This window comes from Aedes albopictus, chromosome 2 (genome assembly GCF_035046485.1).
Source record: "Aedes albopictus strain Foshan chromosome 2, AalbF5, whole genome shotgun sequence".
NCBI lineage: Eukaryota > Metazoa > Arthropoda > Insecta > Diptera > Culicidae > Aedes > Aedes albopictus.
In genome coordinates, this window is record NC_085137.1 from 248,485,498 (window position 1) to 248,506,970 (window position 21,473).

Sequence of the window (21,473 nt, forward strand, 5' to 3'; positions counted from 1 at the left end):
CCCACTATTTACACCTTGTCTTCAAAAATGTTTTAGGTGGCGATTTTCTGAAAGTCCTTGCCAATAAAGAAAGAAAAATGCATTTGGTTACTCAAATTGATGGACCCCCCCGTTAGCCACAACCATTTTTACGGACCCCTCGATTTTGGTCGATTGTTGGCTCATTTAAACCGTTATAACTCAAAAGTTTCTCCAAGAATCACCATAAAACGAAATGTTGTTTAAAAGAGGAATGATAGAGCTACTTTTTGCAGATATAAAATGTTGGGTCGGCCATATTGATCTCAGCCGCCATCTTGACTTTATTTACAAAAACTTTTTTTTCACCATGTTGGCAACCACCGATTTTCAAAATTTTTACATCAATTGAGAGCTGGGGCATTTATACACAACATATCAAAAATTTAGAGATGTATGTTTTTCCTTTCAAAAGTTATCTGCAGTTTTGTAAATCATGTCACTTTGACCAGGCGCCGGCTGTTAATATAAATGCAGCGTTATTTCACAGTGTTTACGAAAACTAATTGAAACTCTGAACCCACTAATAAATAGCTGAAAGTTTCAGCTTTTCAAAACACTATAAAAGTTTTAAAAACAATGCCAGCATCATTGAGAAACAGTTAAAAACGGGAACGAACTTCCAATTTTCCTAAATTTTGCTGCAGGTGTGTTTGTGTGTGCATACTTTACGCCTGCTCTGATGCTGTTGCGTGTCGTTGATCGTGCGCATGGAAATGTATGGAGAAAACGTGATATGATTTACAAAACTGCAGATAACTTTTGAAAGGAAAAACATACATCTCTAAATTTTTGATATGTTGTGCATAAATGCCCCAGCTTTCAATTGATATAAAAATTTAAAAAATCGGTTGTTGCCAACATGGTGGAAAAAAAGTTTTTGTAAATAAACTCAAGATGGCGGCCGAAATCAACATTTCGTTTTGAGATGGTTCTTAGAGAAACTTTTGAGTTATAACGGTTTAAATGAGCCAACAATTGACCAAAATCGAGGGGTTCGTAAAAATGGTTGTGGCTTTAACTAACGGGGGGTCCATCAATTTGAGTAACCAAATGCATTTTTCTTTCTTTATTGGCGAGGACTTTCAGAAAATCGCCACCTAAAACATTTTTGAAGACATGGTGTAGATAGTGGGACGCTCTCAGCGAGAGTTACCCTCATGTCAAAATTTGGATTCCTTATCAAGGCTAAGTGGTAAGTGGTCCTCAAAGCCATCTCTAGCAGCGTATGGAGAAGGGGATGGGTGGACTAGAAAAGTGTGACAGTACGTGTATTAGGTACATAGGAAAATAGCGTGACAGAGGAGGGAAGGGAGTCTAGAAAGAAATTCTGAAAACGATGGACGTAATAAATAAATCTTCCCCAAATCAGGGTGGCCAGCGAACCGGGAAAACCGGGAAAAAGCCGGGAATTCAGAATCATCGGGAAAAAAACGGGAAATATACGGGAATCCAGATTGCCACCGAGAAAATCCAGCATTTCTTGGATTAATTCCGTACTCATCTATTATTTCTAATTATTAACAACTTTTTGTTACTCTCCGTGAGAATTGATAAGTTCAACTAATGATAAACGGGACCGAGTAGTCAATAAAGTAACGTGACTCCAAATAAAGTAAAACACGTCCGAATCAGTTGGGATGCAATCTAAAACTGTTTTATTAACATTAATCCTCCAGCTCACTCGTCAGACTCTCACGTATACTTCTTCTCTCGTTCTCATCATTCAATCCACCTTCCAGTGAGTGGCTTTCAGCAGTGTGACCACTACAACTCCTTCCTACTTTAAGTTAAACTTTTCTACCAATTTAAAATACAGAATTCAGGAAAACCTTTGAATGTTGAATATTGAATAACAATGATATTTCTAACTAGCGATATCTTCTTCAAAATATTTCAATAATATACATAATCTCTTTTTCTTTTCTTCTTCACATTTCTGCTCGATTTTCTTCTTAACTGGGGTTCTTGAGCCGCTTCCGAATCAGGAACATGATTGTCAGCTGATATACCATCACCGTAAATGAATGAGTCAGCAGCAAAACCAAAAAAATCGGGCTCATCATCCGATGTTGACAGATTGGTATCATCTTCTCTACGACGTTTTCTAGTGCTGTGCCGCTCAGTCTCTCCACGGATAGCAAACGGGGGCATTGCTTTCCGCCGAGGCTCATCACACACCTTGAGTTGCTGTTTGTGTGCCGATATCAGTCTGCCACTGAGGGAAATCTGAAATATAGTCGCAGAAATTCGTTTTAAGTATTTAGCTGGCAACCATCTTCGGATGTCGCTCTTGTTATGGTTTTTGTAGTAAATCAGGTCACCACACTGCAGGTTAACAAATTTATCATTGAAGGTTTCAATATCGCTGGAACCAGTGTTAGATGAATCATCATGCAAATCCTTTAAATTAAACATGAAATTTGATTTGGGATTAATCAAGTCCAATAGCGTTTTAGGAGAGTAAGATAGCAGTCTTTCCGATGGAAATTGTCCTTCATTTTCTAAACAAGCATTCCTGTAGTTTATAAGAAAATAAGAAATTTGTAAATCGATATCCAGAGCTTTGATTTTGGGATCCAATAAAAACTTTTTAAAAACATCTTTGACGATCCGCACAGTCCTCTCTGCTTGTCCGTTACTCTCTGGGTGGTATGGTGGGCTTTTCAATACCTTCACCCCTTGTTTCTCGAAAAATTCCACAAAATCTGAGGCATTAAATGGTGGTCCTCCATCTGTCACGAGCACATCAGGTAAGCCATACCTGGCAAAAACACTAATAAAAACTTTGATGACTTTTCTGCAATCCGTTCCTGTCTGCATGTACTCCAGTTCAATCCATTTAGTAAAACTATCTACAATTACGAGAAACGTTCTATGGTCAAAATGAAAAAAGTCAGCATGAATTCTACTAAACGGCTTATTAGTAGGTATCCAACTAGAATAATTGGCCAATTTTGGTGTCGGGGTCATCTCTCTACATATTCTGCATGATTTGGTAAAATCCTCTATGTCTCCGTTTAGGCCAAACCAGTATACGGTCCGCCGGGCTAATTGTTTGGATTTGTTTATGCCGGCATGATTTCTATGGAGTAGATTTAAAACATCTGGTTGCAGAGATTGTGGGATAATGACTCTGTCCTGAAACAAAATACATCCATCCACCTCCTCAAGGTCCTGGTGATGGGAGTAAACGTCACGGAAACTCTTGTGCAAACGCTCTGGCCAACCATGTTCCAAATATTTACTAATGTGAACCAAAAACTCATCCCTTTTTGTTTCTTCGGCAATTCTTCTATAATCAATAGGAAATTCTTCGGTGAAGTTAAGGCTTTTAATGTATTCTCGATCAAATGCCTTAGGAACAGGGTGTGCCAGAGGAAATCGGGAACAAAAATCAGCATTTGCTAGTTTCGAAGAAGGACGATTATTTCATAGTCGTACACAGAAAGTTCAAAAACATAGCGTTGTAGCCTTGTCACTGACAACTGGTTTTTACCTTCCTTCCCGAAAATTCCTATCAAAGGCTTGTGGTCAGTATAAATAACAAACTTCATCCCGAACAAAAATTTATGAAATTTTTTTACCGCGCAAACAACTGCCAAAGCTTCCAGGTGTAAAATCGGGTACTTTTTTTGCGCATCGTTGAGGCTAAACGAAGTGAAACAAATAGGGCGTTCTTCTCCATCAATGACATGCGACAATACTCCTCCTAGGCCATAGCTAGACGCGTCAGTAGTAACAACCAAAGGCTTTAAAGGGTCAAAGTATTCCAATAAACAAGGTCGAAGTAAGAAACTTTTACAATCTTTAAAAACGTTTTCACACTCAGTGGTCCAAATAAATTTAACATTTTTCTTCAGCAAGTCATAAAGGCACCGTAAACGGGATGAAAGATTCGGGATAAATTTTGAGTAATAATTTAACAATCCTAAAAACGCTTTGAGCTCGGACACATTTTTCGGTGCTTTTGCCTCGCGTATGGTTTCAATTTTATTAGGACACGGTAGTAGCCCTTTCTCCGTCAAAATATGTCCAAGATATGGCAGTTCTGTTACAAAAAATTTGCATTTATTTAAATTTACCTTGATATTTGCCCTTTCTAATCTTTCTAAAACTGCACAAAGCTTCTCCTTACAATCTTCAAAATTTTTTCCCGCTATCAATACATCATCCAAATAGCATGTGACAAATTCCAGACCATGAAGCACTTGGTCCATGACTTTCTGAAAAATAGACGCACTGGACGAAGCTCCCTGAGGTAAACGATTGTAAACATACAAGCCTTTTATGGTGTTAATGACCATAAATTTCTTCGAATTTTCAGATAATAAAAGTTGCGTATACGCTCCAGCCAAGTCGAGTGAACAAAACACCTTCGATCCTGAAAGAGAGGCAAAAAGATCCTGTGCCACTGGCAAAGGATATGTATTTGGGATAATCACCTTGTTTATGGAAACTTTACAGTCAATGACTAAACGAATACTTTGATCCTTTTTAAAAACAATAACCACTGGTGAAGCCCACTCACTTGTTTCAACAGGAGTAATAACTCCATCTCTCTCCAAGGTTTCTAAATGTTCAATCACTTTGGGTCGCAACCTCAACGGAACCTGGTATGCTTTTTTAAAAATTGGCTTGTCTTCCTTTAAAACTAAATCTCCTTCATACCCCGCTATTGGAATTGAAAAATCCCCGTCGAAAACTTTAGAAAACTTACTCTTCAACTCGTCAACAAAACTTTCTTCTTTCAGCATATGAACACTTTCGTCTCCAGTCACCGGCTTCGCAAAAACGCTTCTCCAATCCGCATAAAAATAATCCAGCCAGGTTCTCCCCAATAATGGTACAAAGTCATTTTCGCATCTAATAATCACCAGTTGGAGTCGCTGCCTCTTTTCTCCTATCTGCGCCGATGCGTCCATCTTACCCAAAACCTTCAACTTATTTCCGTTAATAACTGCCAATTTCTTTGTGCATGGTAGTAGTTTGATGTTCCTAAAGCTTCTCAAGTATAATTTCTCCGAGATTACTGTCTCTGCGGAACCGCAGTCTACTTCCATGGACAATTTGGTCTTCTCTACTAAAACATCCACATAACAGGCCTCATTGATACGATTGACTGATGAAATCATCATACAAGGCATGTCGTCGTCGTCATCGTCTGGTTGTATTGGCCTTGTGTTTCTTCCTGGGAGAGAAGGAAACACTGCGGTTCAAACTACGGTTACCACTTCTACTTCTGCCTCGATATCTGTGCCTCGATCGCGACCGAACTTCTTTTTGGCCTAAACGAGCAATTATAGAATTGTTTCGCTCGTCATCACTTTTCAAAACACTCGTTCTGTTACTGGAGATCTCATGGTTCAGAATAATTTTCTCTGCCCTAGCAGCGGTCAGTTCATCTTCATCACACAGCCGCTTTTGAAGATCGCAATTATGGACCCCAATAACAAGAAGATCGCGAATGGCCCTGTCCTTAAAAGTACCGAAACCGCATTGCTCCGCTAACACCTTCACTGCTATGACAAAATCTTCTGACTTCTCGTATTTGCCTTGCCTCCTACGCCAAAATTTGTAACTGTGAATGACCTCTGAATCCACTTTGTCAAATCTTTTCTGCAACGCTTCTGTAATCTGAGTATACGAGAGATTTTTCACGTCCTGCCCAGGAAATAACTTCTTGATCTCACTAAAAACTGTAACTCCGCACACGGCCAAAAAGGAAGTTTTGTACTTTTCTTCAGGTACATTATTGTTGAGAAAAACGTACTCAAGTTGCTCTACATACTGAGCAAATGGGATCGAGTTTGGCAAAAATGGTTCCACTGTTGTTGTCACCGACATACTTTAATCAAAGCAAAAAAATAAAATACAAAATGTCGTTGCACTCCGCTCAAAAAAATCGGTAAGAATAGATCCACTTACCCTAGCTCCTCTAAGCGATAAACGTATGATGAATTCGTTTTCAAATGGCAATGAACTGCACTCTAGGCTCGGGCAGCACAAAACAAAAGCGATGATAATCCTCTGACTCCAACCACAAATCCAAAAAAACGGCAGCAGCTAAATCCAAGGTCGAAACAGCAGCAAATGGAAACGAGCGTTCGTCGAAATTTCTCATGCACTTTTCAATTCGCATCAACAGGTCGTAAATCTTCCGTGCATCTCACTTGGCTCACTTATGTGAAAAGCAGCTTCCTCGCTTCGTTTAACACTCACACACACTTTCACCTCACAGGCAACAGGCGATGAACTTGAGCGAATTCAGCAGTTGAACTTGTCGTGGATGATGAATTGGGTGGTACTATCACAAACGAAGCTGAGCGTCGTCTCCTCTACTGATATAAAAGAAAGAAAAGAAACACACAAAATGGTTTAAAATAAAGCTACTCCGAAAAGTTGAGGACAGCGCCAAATTATAAAATCAATAAAAAAAACGGCGCTAAACTTAATCACTATTCAAAACAGCGACACAATAAAACACTTTTATACAGTCATGACTCGCTGGTTGGGGGCTTAATAGTTGGGTGGCTTTTTAGTTGGGGCTCCGTTAGTTGAGCGGTCAGCCAACTAAAAAGTACCTGGATGTCATAATTCAATGTCAAACTGAAAATGACAACCAATCTGTATTTCCGAGGGGCGAGCTAATGAGCTTTTGGTTTCGTAAAACTTTACTGATAATCGAGAAGAATTTCTATTTCATATTTATTAAAAAAAAAACAATATGTACAATTACTTCGAAACAAATGCAAAACATCGGCAATCTTTATTTTGTCGATCAGTGAAAGCGTTTTGTGGTTGCATTTTGGTCCGGGTGGTTTCATAAACATCTATATTTTCACTTCACCGACTAAAACCGGGGGAAAATAATTATTTCTCGCATTGGCCATATATGTATCTTGCAAAACGTATCAGTTTTACTCTAAATGTAAAACAAATTGAAAAATTTTACTTTTTGCTTCCAACCTAAACATGATTTAACAAAAACAATGCGCACGCCCCTTGTGCTGCTGTCACTTCACCCAACTAGCGAATCGAATTCGTTGGTTGGGTGGAGGTTGTGGCTCAACGAGCGGGTTCCGACTGTACTACTGTCTTCAATAAAACTCAAAATGGTGATCCGGACAAAAGATTAAACAATCATAAAAAAAAAATCAATGATGGCTTTGTCTTTGCTTTTCCCGAAAACAAAAGAGTATAAAGAAAAAAAAAACGGGCTTACTCTGGGAATTAAGACACAATTTTAAAAAATAAAAAAATAACTTGAATTGCACGCTAAAAGTTGATAAAAAAAATAGCTAATTTTACTCTCGTCGACACTGATAAGTTCAACTAATGATAAACGGGACCGAGTAGTCAATAAAGTAACGTGACTCCAAATAAAGTAAAACACGTCCGAATCAGTTGGGATGCAATCTAAAACTGTTTTATTAACATTAATCCTCCAGCTCACTCGTCAGACTCTCACGTATACTTCTTCTCTCGTTCTCATCATTCAATCCACCTTCCAGTGAGTGGCTTTCAGCAGTGTGACCACTACAAGAATAATCTGTAATGTACAGCTTGTTGTTGGTTTAACACAATTTGCATTGAAAATATGGCTTGCGTTACATTGAGTTGTTAAAAAAATTAAAATCGTTATGCACTGCCCTTTTAACAGCAACAAGGAATTGATGACAGACAGACTAAATGAAGTGAATAGGTCATTGTCGTTAGTGTGCCGAAGTTTAACAACATTTACAACTAAACTGAAGCCAAAACAAACGATACTATTATATGAAACATGATTGACGAACACAAAATAATGTAGCCTAAGCTTTACACTGAAATTTGTGAGTGAAAAATTGCAAAATTATGCAAAATTTAAACATAATAAAATGTTTAGCTCTGCGGTTTAGCCATCCCTAACCTAACATCAGAAATTTTCGATTGCTCAAAGGAATTTAGCAATATGCTTCATGTTAGCGCAACAGTATCCTTATAACTGTAATATCATTTCTCTCCATCAAAAGTTTGAATACTTTTCATGAAAGCCTGTGTGTTAATATTGACTGAATTTGAACCGAAATCAATAAGAAAAATCTTAAAAATTTTAACGCAAGTATCAGGCATACTGTATCAATCCTAGTGAAATTATGTTTTGATGTTAAAACTAAAAAGGAGAAGAAACGTGGAAGTGCTTCACAGTTGCGCAAACGTACACGTACAGTTTTTACAGAAGCCTATAATATGTTTCATTGGAATTATAAAAAAAAACTGCCACTAGAAATTGGAATTCTTAAGAGAATATTTCAGAATTTTAAGCAAAAGATCCTCTTGAAATTCTTTCAGGAGTTTCATTGAAAATTCAAACATATATTAGTTTTTTGATAGGTTCTAAAATTTCTCCTGGAGTTCCTACAGGAAATCTTCGAAGATTTTTTTTTCTAATATTTCCTCAAAAATTTGCGTTTACATTTCTCCAGGAGTTCTTGTTTAGAATTCCGGCGAGAGTTTCTTCTGGGAGGAGTTTTTTTGTCTTCCGCAAGAGTTTATGCTGGTCTATGCTTTTGTTCTTGGATTTCTCTCAGAGCTTCTGCTGAATTCCATTCAGAAGGATCTTTGGAATTTCTTCAGGATTTCCTACTGCTGTTTGTTTCAAGAATTCTAATTGGGGATTCTTCAGCAATTCATTATGGGAATCCTCAAGGAATTCTAATGATTATATAGACGTCAAAACGTAACTTCGTGTATTTTCACTAGTTTAATCCCAAGAATAGGTATTTTTAGAATTCCTAAAAAATAGGTTCTGTAAACACTGTAATTTTGTGTAACTGTAAAAACACTTCCTAAATTTTAATTTTGTTTCTTTGGCATTGACTATAGTTTTACATGATTATATCATGTGAGAAGATTGTAGATATATCAGGCCGAACATTTCAATAGGTCCTATCTGCATTTGAGAGGCTCTCTTTGTTCACTTTCTCTTTCAATTATTGCAAAGTAATGGTACACTTTTCAACTATTTTTGCAGTACAGATCAAAAGACGATTGTTTTGACCATCGTTCAATGCAAGGAGACAATGATGATACAAATAAACAGCTGAGATATTAACGAAAGAGAGGGGAACCAAAGAGAGCCTCTCTTCTGCAGATTGGACCTTTAGACATGTTTGGCCTGATATATCCTAAGTCATTAAAATTTCCATTACGATCAGGTCCTGAACCGATTAAGGGAATATATTTTTCAGTTCAAGTAAAAATTTAATACCGGGAAAAAAATTAAAATTCCGGGAGAAAACCGGGAATTCAAAATCTGTAATAGGCTCCTAAATGCCTATCTCAATTTCTGCATAATTCGATCAAGCATTGAGTTAAACGACATGTTTACTCATTTTTTAAGTATTCCTATTAGATAAAGCCCATAAAATATATTTTCAAAAATTTTTATATTTTTTGCAACACTCCTTGTTTAGCACTAAATTTTGGGTAAATTTTGTTTACCGTGTATGTCAAACAGGAACATTTATTGTCAAAAGTGAGCCAATGTGGTGTCTTTTGCAACCCGCCGTTTCACTTTCGTTACGTCAAGGTTGACCTCGAATGTCAAACAAGACCTGTTCATCATTATTTTATTTTCAAGTTTATTAACTATTCTGTTATTGTTTAAGTTCGGAAAAATTACCATTGAGATCAGAAAAGCATGCTCTTTCGTGTTATGCAGCAAAACCGGGGAAATATTTTTCATTTTAGGACCCTATTCACTGGCCACCCTGCCAAATTAGCCTTCTTCCTAATGCATCACGTTGGGTCGTTGGGAACAGCTCGCTGACGTAGTTTGGGTCACGCGTCCCATACGATTTGACAGCTCCTTATTATTGATTGTTACTCCTTCACTCAGCCAAATAACCTTAAGATTTCCATAAGGTCCAACTTATGAAACTGCCTTTAAATAATTCATAATGATTCGGATGAATTTCATAAGGTCACTCTATGACGTAAAATCGTCTCACAGCTTGGCTTTTATTGATGTTTAGCAACATGGTATTCTCAAGCGTCGGTAGCCGTGTGGATAAAACACGGGCTCGGTGATCCCGACGTACATGGATCGAATCCAGTCTGCATCATTTTAAGATTTTTTTGTTCTTTTCATAAGTCTATCTTATGAAATTTGTCATAGCAAGCACGATCAATTTTCATAAGGTATTCTTATGTCATCCATAAGAATTAGTTATAGCAAATTTTCATAAGGTATTTCGATGAATTTCGCTAGTTTTTTTCACTGAGTGTTTGCGTGCAAATTTGCGCACCGCGCCGCGTGACGCGTCCACTCTGGCCGGCACCTAATGCGCAAGAATGTTCAGATTAGAAGCGGTCAAGCCAACGGAGGTAGACGGTACTGCAAAAACGTTTGTATGGCATCGTACACAAATTACGTAACGCTATCCACTTATCCGTGAGCGGTAATGGCGGCGGCGGGCAAAAATAACCGATTCGAATTTTGACGTTTCGTGGGGATCGCAATCGGTTAGCGCCATCAAACAGAGGGTGGAGGGGTGAGGAGGAGTATGAAACTGTTTTGACTTTCCCCCAAGAAACGTCAAAATCCGAACCGGTTGGACATGCCCGCCGTCGCCATTGCCGCTCGCGGATAAGTGGATAGAGGAATTCCACGGAGTCATGTCAGCCGATCCTGAGCGACCATTTCAAAAATATCTGAAACTTTGCACAGTTTTTCAATTTCATCTAAGTCGCCATTTTTCGATATTAAACCTTCATATTCACTCACGACTAACTTTTCAAAAGGGTGTATGCGAAAATAGTTCAAAAATATTCTAAAAGCTGTACAGCAAAAACGGATTGTTCGATTGTCATGAATTTTTCAGCAAAGTTAGATAACTAAATGATAATTCCTTAGAAAATATACACTGTAAAAATTTCTTTTTTTACTTTAAAAAAATATGATCTTTGTCACAAAAACTCAAATATCTCAAAACCCTATCTTTTTACCAACGTCAGTTTTTTAGGGGAAATGGCCCATTATATCAGCTATCTACCATAAAATTTTGGTGATGGTAAACTGATAAAGAAAAAAGTTATGACATTTCAAACATTTCACAATTTTTACATTTAGTAACAAAAAAAATTTTTTTTCTGTGTAAATTATTTCGGGAATTATATTTTGATGCTGATTTTATTGTAAAGGCTACCGCCTGAATTAAACAAGTTGTTTTCATGATATTTTTGTTTTATTATTCATAATTACTATAGTATCTATTTGAAACTTAGACGCGATCCAGTATTGTGATCAAAAATATTGAGAGTGTCATACTTTTTATTGTACGTGACTGGTGAAAAAATCCCTTGATAGTGTTGAAAAGCTGTTGATTATAAGAAAAATGGAATTAAACTTATTTTTAAGACAAAAGCTGTATAATAAAAGTTTTATATACGCGTATACGTCTAGTTTATCTGCAAAAACAAATTACCTCTTAGAGAACAGACTTTATGATCGGAAGAATGCGAGTAACTTCAACAACAACAAATGCATGAGAGGTACATACCACAGACAAACAGACGAAACGCCTAGAACAATTTTCGTGAAAATCCATCGCCCAGTTCACACTACCACCACCTGGTGGAAATGTTTCACAAAACACTGCGTTGTGCAATATCGCCATCAGAAGGCGCTAGTGTGAAACGTCAAACGCAAAGAAAAACGATGGGCGCTCTTCTGGCTATGAAAGCCACAACCAAGATTCAAAATGATCGTTAAAGGGGCTGTTCATAAACCACGTAGATCAAAATTTGCCCATCTTAGACCCCCCCCCCCATTCCCCCTCGTAGACTTTTGTCCATACAAACATTTTTAAATTTGTATGGAGCGTAGACTTTGGTCAGAACCCACTCCCCCTCCCCCCTAAAAGCCTACGTGGTTTATGAACAGCCCCGAAGGCGTGGCCAATGAAAATTTCGTCAGTGTTACGTTTGTTTGTCTTTATACATACCATGACAATGCTCACGAAAAAGCAAAAAAATACTACCGAAGATTTTTTAGTAATTTTTTTCTTCAGCCAAGCAAACAACACCAAACTAGTCAGTTAAAACTAATAAGTGATTTTGTTTATTATAATCTAACGAACAACATGAACAGTCGCTTTCTCAAAGGTCTTCAACTCAACGCTCTCTTGTAGACCGTTTGATGAAAAAAAAATGTTCAAAAGAGTTACAAAATCTCACCGAAAGCACCATAGATAAACTAAAAGAGACTGGTTATACCCAAATGTCCACATTGAATACAAATTTACGCATTTGCACGTCCTGCCGTCTAAACTTTGGCAAACGAGCAATCTGTATATCATCGGTAATGCAGGGCGCAGGAAGTTCGAAAACGACAACAACTGAGAAATTGCCAGAAGTGCTAAGTGCAGAGAGTCATGCCACCGTACCATCAGCGACATCTGGTTTAACAATTTAATCACGCCCCTTTTCAAAAATGCTTTGAAATATTCTTCAACATCTATACCCATTTCAATATTTTTAACGTTGCAAAACACGCTTTCAACATTCATCTTGAAGAAGAGGGAAAACACTTGTCCTCAAATGTAACAGCAAATTAATGAATAAACGACTAATGCGCGGAGGGCGTGATAAAATCGGAACATTACTGTACATATATTATACATAATACATAATAAAAACAGCTTGTTTTACTCACGCAAGGCCATTAACAATAAAATCAGCATCAAACTGCGATTTCCGGCCGAAATAATTTACACTGAAAAAAAAAAATTATTACTAAATGTGAAAATTGTGAAATGTGTGAACTGTCATAACTTTTTTGTTTATTAGTTTACCATCACCAAATAGAGTTGAACAATGTAAACCAGGCATAAGGGACGATTTTTTTGGTGATTGGTGACGGTGGTTGGGTTGAAGAGGAGGGGTGGGGTAGCGTTGGTGGTAGGGAGTGGTGAATTTCGATCGGAGAGTCGGGTGGTGGCTGGGTAAAAAGCGTTTTCGTTTGCCTTTACATCATCCGGTGGCATCCATTAGCCGGACGGCGAAAAACCAAGCCAGGGGAGGGGAAGCAGAAGCGGTTGCCGATTGAAGTGGAGAGTTTCTCAGTGAAAGAAAAAAAAATAGAGCTTGGAGCTGGGTAGTGTGAGAAAAGCGAATAAAGATAGGGGAGAGTGGGAATGAAACTGCGAGTGGCGAGAGGAAAGTGCGAATGCGGCTGGTGTTATTGGGGAAGAGTGTGTTGAAACAGAAGAAGGAAGAAAATTGTCACACACAAAAAAATAAAGTGATGGAAAGATACTGGTATGACGATTCACACAAACACGAAGGGATACGACATATATGAATGAGTGATGTACGATAGGATGGGAGAGAAGAATACGAATGGCTAAACTGGTGGTGGTGACGGTGGGAAAATGAATGAAAGAGAACAAGTGAGTCAAGTCAAATGGTGCATTTATTCCTCGCAACTGGTGGTGTTCATTCGGCGGACGGGGGGTGAGGTGATTTTCCAGTGGGAGAAAAACGGAGAAAGTAGTAAAGAGTTTCTATAGCGGAAGTTTGAAAGAAGTCGGTTGGCGAAAAGGAGGGAAAAGGTGATTAAAAACAGGCGAGGAGAGAGGGGACCTTTGACGACTACAGGTGAATTGACCAATCCAAATTCCTGTGTGGTAGTGGTTTGTGTTCAGATTTCCCGTGTTAATCTATCTGTAAGAACTTTGTAAACATCTTTTGTTCTCACGTATATGGATAGGCTTGCATTAGGTTTCGTGAGATAAAATTTGGAGAACTCAATGGTGGATCAAGAAAGAGACAGTGAATGAGCGTGGGTTCTGACGAGGTGGGTTTGAAGAAAACTTACAAAAAAATGAATCAATTTAGTACATAGTGGTTTCAGTAAGGGCTTATCTTAATTACTAGAGGGGTAAAATCCATTTTCAACGCAGGGTGGATGGTAAGAAAGTATATGGAGCGGAAAACAAAATAATCGGTTAAAGCTAAGGTAAGAAATTCATTTTATTATTATTATTTTGTTTACTAATTGCATTGCCATAATCCAATCATCTAGATCGTAAAACGGCTCATCAGTGATATTACTCATTTACTCATTATCTTCAAATGGGAAATTTTCCTGTATCACTACACCAAATTACACTACATTATAATTAATTATTCATTTATTTCCTACATTGATTAGACCATATTTAAATATGATATTTCTTTACAACGCACTATACTATTGGTTGTGTATAATATATGGAATTGGGAGGGTGCCGGAGTGAGGTGAAAAGATACTATAACATCATTGTAGACGGTTACTTCTATCCCAACAGTTGCAATGGAATGGTTGCGCCCTCATCGAGACAAATCATCCTGTAGCAAGCTTTATAAGGGATGTGAATTATATTATTCATATTGTTGGATCATGTTGAACGGAGTTTCCTTATTTAACGTAAGTGTGTGTTTACGATTCCACCACATCCCCTTTTGGGCCTCCATTCAGTAGTAGGATAAATTCACATTGACACTATAATGACGTTCTCCGCATAATCTAGGTCATAAAAAAAAAACACTTCAACAAAATATACTCAAATATCTACAAATTCATGCCTTAATTATTATCGCTATAAAAAAGTTCATTACATTTTAAATCGTTATTATATACTATACTTATATAAAACTTATTTCATCATGATAATTTATATAATTATGTCTATATGGGGTTGGGATGGAGCATCAGGTGAAGTTACAGCCGGACGGTAGAGAGGTTTCCAGCCAGAGTAAACAGAGAAGACTGTAGAACATCCTTGTAGATGGATTTTTCAACTCCAACAGTGGTAAAGGATTGGACGAGCTACTAATTCTAAAAAAATATGTAAGATTCACTTCATTTCGCAAGTTGCGCATCACTAACAAGCCCGCCACACTTTTAGATCTTCATCCAGTGGTATGCGGAATCCAGAAAACTAAATTCATTATTTTCAAACAATTATCTTTTACTGCCTCATATTGTTTGTCGATACATTATAGTACATTATTTATCGTCCGTAATTCGAGTGGTTGGTCAACACCGCCAGCACCGCGCTAATGCTGAGAACAAAAGGCGAGATTTGTTCACATGGTGATGTACAAAATACAACAGATCACTAGAGGGTTGATCATAATAATATATAAGTTATCGCGTTAACCGATTATTACTGTATAATTATGTTCCATCCTATCATCCAGATCACCAAAGGACTCGACAGCGAATAATATTCATTCAATTTATCCACAAATTGATACCATATCTCATTTTGCTATATTTTACATCATTACATTTTATTTCATTTATTTTAGTTGATTGATCATATCTTATCAGAATATTATACATAATTATAATGAACTGAAACATGGAATATATAACTATATGGGGTTGGGAGGGTGCATCATTATATACATTATATACATATACATATACATATGATACATTATATACATTATATTTCATTATTATTTATTGTTTGCTTAACATTGCATCATTATATTTCATCATATTGAATTATACTACATAATTATACTATAAAAATATATAACTATATGACTGTATAACTATATAACTATATAACTATATAACTATATGATTTTATAACTGTATAACTATATAAATATGTAACTATATGACTATATGGGGTCGGGAGGGAGCATCAGGGCATCATTGAAGTTGTAACTGTACGACGGAGTGGATTGCCAGCCGAAGTGAGGTGAGAAGATACTATAACATCCTTGTAGATGGGTTCTTTTATCCCAACAGTTGCAATGGATTTGACGCGCCCTTCTTGTAACAAACCATCCCGTAGAAAGCTTGACAAGTGATGTGAATCTCATTATTCACCCTGTTGGATCATACTGTTGGAAGGAGATTCTTATAAACCCGCGGATTTCGCGTAAGTGTCTCTACTTACGGGTCCGCCACACCCCCTTTTGGCCCTTCATACAGCGGTATGTTGAATTCAGAGCGGTAATGAAATTTATTCTTCACTGTTAAGTGGAACTGCATCCAGAGCAAGACTCAAGCTAGGATGGTGGCTACCTACATACATACATACATACATTAGTTTACCATCACCAAATTTTTATGGTAGATTGCTAATACAATGGACCATCTTCTCTAAAAAAAAATACGTTGATAAAAAGATAGGGTTTTGAGTTATTTGAGTTTTTGTGGCAAAAATTATATTTTTTCATATTAAAAAAGATTTTTTTCACAGTGTATATTGTGAATTTACCGGCTACTTGTATTCTACCGGTTACTTGAGTAGCCGTTACAAAGTAGCCGTTTTCATATAAAAATCAACTTGATTGTCAAAAAATCAATGTCGCTGAATAGCTAGTGGCAACGAGAAATAGCGCATTCAATAAAAATGTTTAAAAACATTTGTAAGTTACTCTTTTTATAAAACGGCTACTTTGGAGGCCATACTGAAGCGACCGGTAGAATACAAGTAGCCGGTAAATCCACAATATTTTCTTAGGAATCACCATTTAGATATCTAACTTTGCTAAAAAAAAATCATAGCAATCGAATGAACCATTTTGGCTGTGCAGATTTTTGAATATTTTTGACCCATTTTCACATACACCCTTTTGAAAAGTTAGTCGTGAGTCAAAATAAAAATTTGATATCGAAAAATGGCGATTTAGATGGAACTGAAAAACTGTGTAAAGTTTCAGTTCAATAGAAAATCATGAATTAAAAAATTTCCTTAATTTTGATGCTGTTGCTTGGAATCGCTCTATATTCTCAATTTAGTTGAAAATCGGGGCTTTAGACTAGCGAAGTAGGATTTTTTTCCAAATCCGTTCGTCGGACCTAACTTCGGAAGTGGTGCGCTGTATAGCAAACCTGGTCCGCTATACAGCGCACCATTTCCGAAGTTAGGTCCGACGCACGGATTTGGGGAAAAATCCAACTTCGCTAGTCGAAAATTCCGGGTTTCAACTGCACGTACAATATATAGGGGGAGGGGGAGAGTCCAGCGTAGCGTTACGATCCATACAAAAAAAATACGCTACCATACAAAAAGCGTTAAAAGGGGGAGGGAGGTGGTCTGAAATTGCCGATTTTAGCGTTACGTAATTTGTGTACCATGCCTGTATAACTATCTTGCAAAGCAGATTTTTCACTTATACTCACGGGAACGCTGCTTTGAAATTTGAAATCATCTGTCTATAATCTATGCCGTTATTATGTTACGTGAGAATGTATTTTGAGAATCCCTGTTCAGTTGCGGAGCTGACCGGAATTCATGGGCTGTTCCGTTATTATATCGCCATTCACTGCTCGTTTCATACGATTTGAAAATAAATCATGAAACGAGCGGTGAATGGCGTCCTCACGGTAAATATGAGTATTTAATATTATAATTTACATTTTAATGGCGGAATCACTCGAATCACTGCCACGCATCCGACGCCGACCTTCTAAATTAGGTACGTTAAGGTTAAGATGAAGCAAGCTTTTCGACAGTGTAGAATTTGTGTGTAACTCGTCTAAATTATTTGCGTTCTTTTCCTTATCCATGTGTGCTGCATGGGCCCGTTACAGTTTTGTTTACATTCCGTTTTCGAATTCTCTTTTCGACTCTTGATTCGCATTCGTACTTAAGAGGGTACAACCCTGGAAGCCCTTCGCTGTCAAAAGTGGAAAAATCTTATCAGTGCTCTGAGTGAAAAAAAAAATCGGTCCGTTTTATAATTCGTAAAATCCGGGTGTTTTTACGTGTTTTGCGCGGTGAAATATAGTGCACGGTGTCACCCAAAGTACGGAAAATCGAGTGGTGATAAAAGTTCGAATCGGTCGTCCGATTTCGGCCGATAATTTCGAGTGCAAAGAATCGATCGATAACAGCGCAGTAAAGTCGTCATTTGCGGAGCCCACCATCATCAACAGCAGCAGAGGAAGAAAGTGAAATACCAAAACAATGATCAGTTTGTTTTGAACGGGGGTTATTTTCATGTAAATTGCATAAAATATACACTACCCGCCATAAATATGGAATCGCATATTGCAACACTCATACTGAATATTGCAGCACCCAAAAAAGTTTGGCATCACCCTAAAATGTGATTATTTCAGGTCTTTGAGGCACAAATCATTTATGACCCCCCTAATTCTCTTTCAAAATGCAACTCGAACCCACAACCTAATTGGTTCTAGGCTTACTCTATTTTTTCTCCTTATTTTGGGTGATGCCAAACTTTTTGGGTGCTGCAATACTGAGTATTGCAACGATTCCATATTATTGGCGGGTAGTGTACAAAAAAAATACATCGTAAAGTTTGGTGATTGAGTGACAAGGAACGGAGAGCGAACGGCGAACACCATGCTCAGCACGAATCTGGTGGTTCCGGTGGTGCTGTGGGGCCCCAACACCCCCACCCATTGCGTTTCGAGTGTGTTTTTGTCACGAGACCAGAAAATCCTTGCCACTGGCTGCTACGATGGGCAAATTTGTTTGTGGTGAGTACTTTTGAGGGTCATGTAAAAGCATGGGGGAGAATGGGGTGTCGGTGTATGTAATATTGCATGTATGCAAAAAATGCAGGGTTCAAAGTAGGCGCCCGTTTGATTTTTTGATAAAAACTCGGAATTCTGATTGGCCACTGGGAGTTGAATTTGTTGATGAGTTAACGAGTTTAATATTTTCACATTTTGATTATAAATGAAACATACAAATCAGAGTATTAAAGGCCAAAATTCAGTTAAAATATAATAAAATTTATAATAATAATAGTTAAAACATTTACAGTTCTTAAAATTTTTAAAACTAATGTTCATAAATTTGGTGTTAAGTGCCCCACACAATGCATACGTTTGCGTGTGCGTGACAGTAGTTTGACACATTTCCCATGGGAAAACTGTCAAAAAAAAAAAACGCAAACCTCGACGGAACGAACGCTATGTGCTCCAGGCTTTAGTCTAAAAAATGAGGTCAAATGAGGGTACTAAATCTTACGTTCATAAACTTATTTCACAGAAATAGTATTAGAGGCTCTTTCTATAACTAATGGTTTCCGTTGATAAAAATGGCATAATTTTTGTTGACAAACTTTTTTGCAAAACTTCAATATGAAATGAAAGTTTGTTTGAAAACACATTTGTGAAGTACAATTATGTGGTTTACTTTAAAATTTTACTGTTTTTTTTTTTGACACCTTTGAGCACATCTTGGTGGCACAGTTCACATTTTAATGTTTTTCAACAACGCCCACAAGAAGTTTGTCTACGAAGTGAAACTGGAACTTTAATGAAACCGAAGTTCAAGCAAGAGTAACACATACGAAAGTTCCATTACCCGGAACGACGCTTTCAAGAATCAAAAATAACACGTTTACTGGAATGATCAATCTTCCGGAACGCGATTTCCATAGCTTAAGGTGAAGATCCCTTGCATCCAATGCATTTTGCTTCGCGTTTTGACGAGCACAAATTTAAAGATTCATCTGCCCATTGCGGCGGCCATATGATATGTGTTTTTTTTTGGATTTTTGTTTTATGTTTCCTGTTGTATTTTCCAGGGGATCCCTGGAAATGTCTCTAGAAGTTCTTTGTAGGATTTATGCAGGAGTTCTTTTTGGTATTTGTGCAGCAGGAGTTCTTTCTGGAACTTCGATGTTTTAATGCTTCCAAGACATTTTGCTGGATTCTCTTTATTCGCATTTGGAATTTCTAAATGCGATCCCTCTAGAGTTTCTTCTTGGAAGATACGCTCCAGATTTTTTTTTTCTAGCAGTCCTCCCGGAGTTGCTTTAGCAAATCCTCTAAGAATTCCTTCCTGCAAATAATTCAGCAGTTCCTTCTAATAATATACTCCAGAAGTTCCTTCCTGGGATCCGTCTTGGTGCACCTTATAGAAATCTTTTAGGAGATATTTATTGGAGTTCTTCAGAAGATCCACCCGAAAATGGGTTGATAACAAAATTAAAAATCGTTAACGACGTGCTGTTGCGTGTGTAGTATGTGTTCAAAACTTAGAACTATATTTAATTAAGGTAGTTTCTTCGATATGAAAATAAAGACACTTTCAAGTTACTGTTAAGAACTGATCATTGGGTTTATTCAGGCTGTCTTTTATACCCATATATGGCACATACAATTATAGTTTGTTCGTGTTGGTTACAAATGAATTCTGTGTGGACTCTGCCAATTAACCCAACCGGGAATATCTAACAATCCTTCCCTCTTTAGAATACAGTTTAGATACCTACTTAAAGCTAATAAATGCATACTTAATTCTAGCAATGTATTTCAATAATAAATTCTACACTTCACATGTTCGCGAGCGACTCCTTGTTATTATTGGACTTCGACTGAGCTTCGGTCTTTTGGGATTGTTTGAACCGACAGATCTTTCTAGCTTATCCATGAATTTGCTAAATGACCGATCCTTAGGTTCTTCCTCGAAACCGATGCAGGTGTCATCTTCCTCACTCAGCTCCCTACTACTGCGCTTCCGTGAGTGTTTTGACGGGACTAGCAGTTTAGAGCCTCTCGTGGATTTCAAAAGTTTCAGTTGGTTTCGGTGCGCCGATAAAACGTTCCTATGGAGAGATATTTGGAAGACATTCTTAGAGAGTTGTTTTATGAATTTAGCTTCAATCCAACGCTGAGGATCTGTTTTCCTGAAATTTTTGTAGAATATCTTATCTCCCACTCACTACCATCTTACTGAATGGATCTAGTACTTGCTCAGACTGGATGTAGCTGTTGTTTGCTGGTTTTGGAATCTCTAAATATTTTTTGTATTTATTGTTTAGTTGGATTGATCAAATCCATCAAAACTTTTGGTTTATAACTAAACATTTTGCTAGAGGGCACAAAACCATCAGCAGTTGCTATTTGGTTTCTGTAATTGAATAAAAAGTAATTCAATTGACTCACCATGTCCAAATGCCTTAACTCCGGATCCAGTAGATGCTTCTTCAAAGCATCTTTGACGACTCTAACAAGTCGTTCCGCTTGTCCGTTGCTACTTGGGTTGTAAGGAGGGCTTTTTAATGGTTTTATCCCATGGTTAACTAGGAATGAAGTGAATTCCTTTGAATTAAACGGAGGTCCACCGTCTGTGACCACCACGTCTGGAAGCCCAAATCTTGCAAATACGGCCATGAATTTGTCTATTACTCGTTTAGCATCCGTTCCGTTTAGCATGATTTCGACTTCCACCCATTTCGAATGGCTGTCAACAATAAGTAGGAACATTTTCCTATCAAAATAGAAAAAGTCGGCATGTATTCGACTAAATGGCCTAGTTGTAGGGATCCATTTATTTTCTGTCGATTTCGAAGGTGCTGGAGATGACTTTATACAGACTTCACAACGATTGAGAAAATCCTCTATGTCCATATTTACCCTTGGCCAAAAAACAGTTTCACGAGCTAGTTGTTTCATTTTTATAATGCCTATGTGA

At 37.5% G+C, this 21,473-nt stretch overlaps 2 protein-coding genes across 2 annotated transcripts in view; one reads left to right on the forward strand and one right to left on the reverse strand.

The window, feature by feature from the left end:
- The window catches only part of LOC134288002 (craniofacial development protein 2-like), a 366,803-nt gene that overhangs the window by 221,623 nt on the left and 123,707 nt on the right, over nt 1-21,473 (reverse strand). The window lies entirely within an intron of this gene.
- LOC109433249 (WD repeat-containing protein 7) overlaps nt 17,678-21,473 on the forward strand; it is a 39,614-nt gene continuing 35,818 nt past the window's right edge. The window contains exons 1-2 of the mRNA XM_062851490.1: nt 17,678-18,039; nt 18,323-18,523. Of these exons, the coding sequence (XP_062707474.1) occupies nt 18,387-18,523 (137 nt within the window). The 5' untranslated portion in view covers nt 17,678-18,039; nt 18,323-18,386. The remainder of the gene's footprint in view (nt 18,040-18,322; nt 18,524-21,473) is intronic.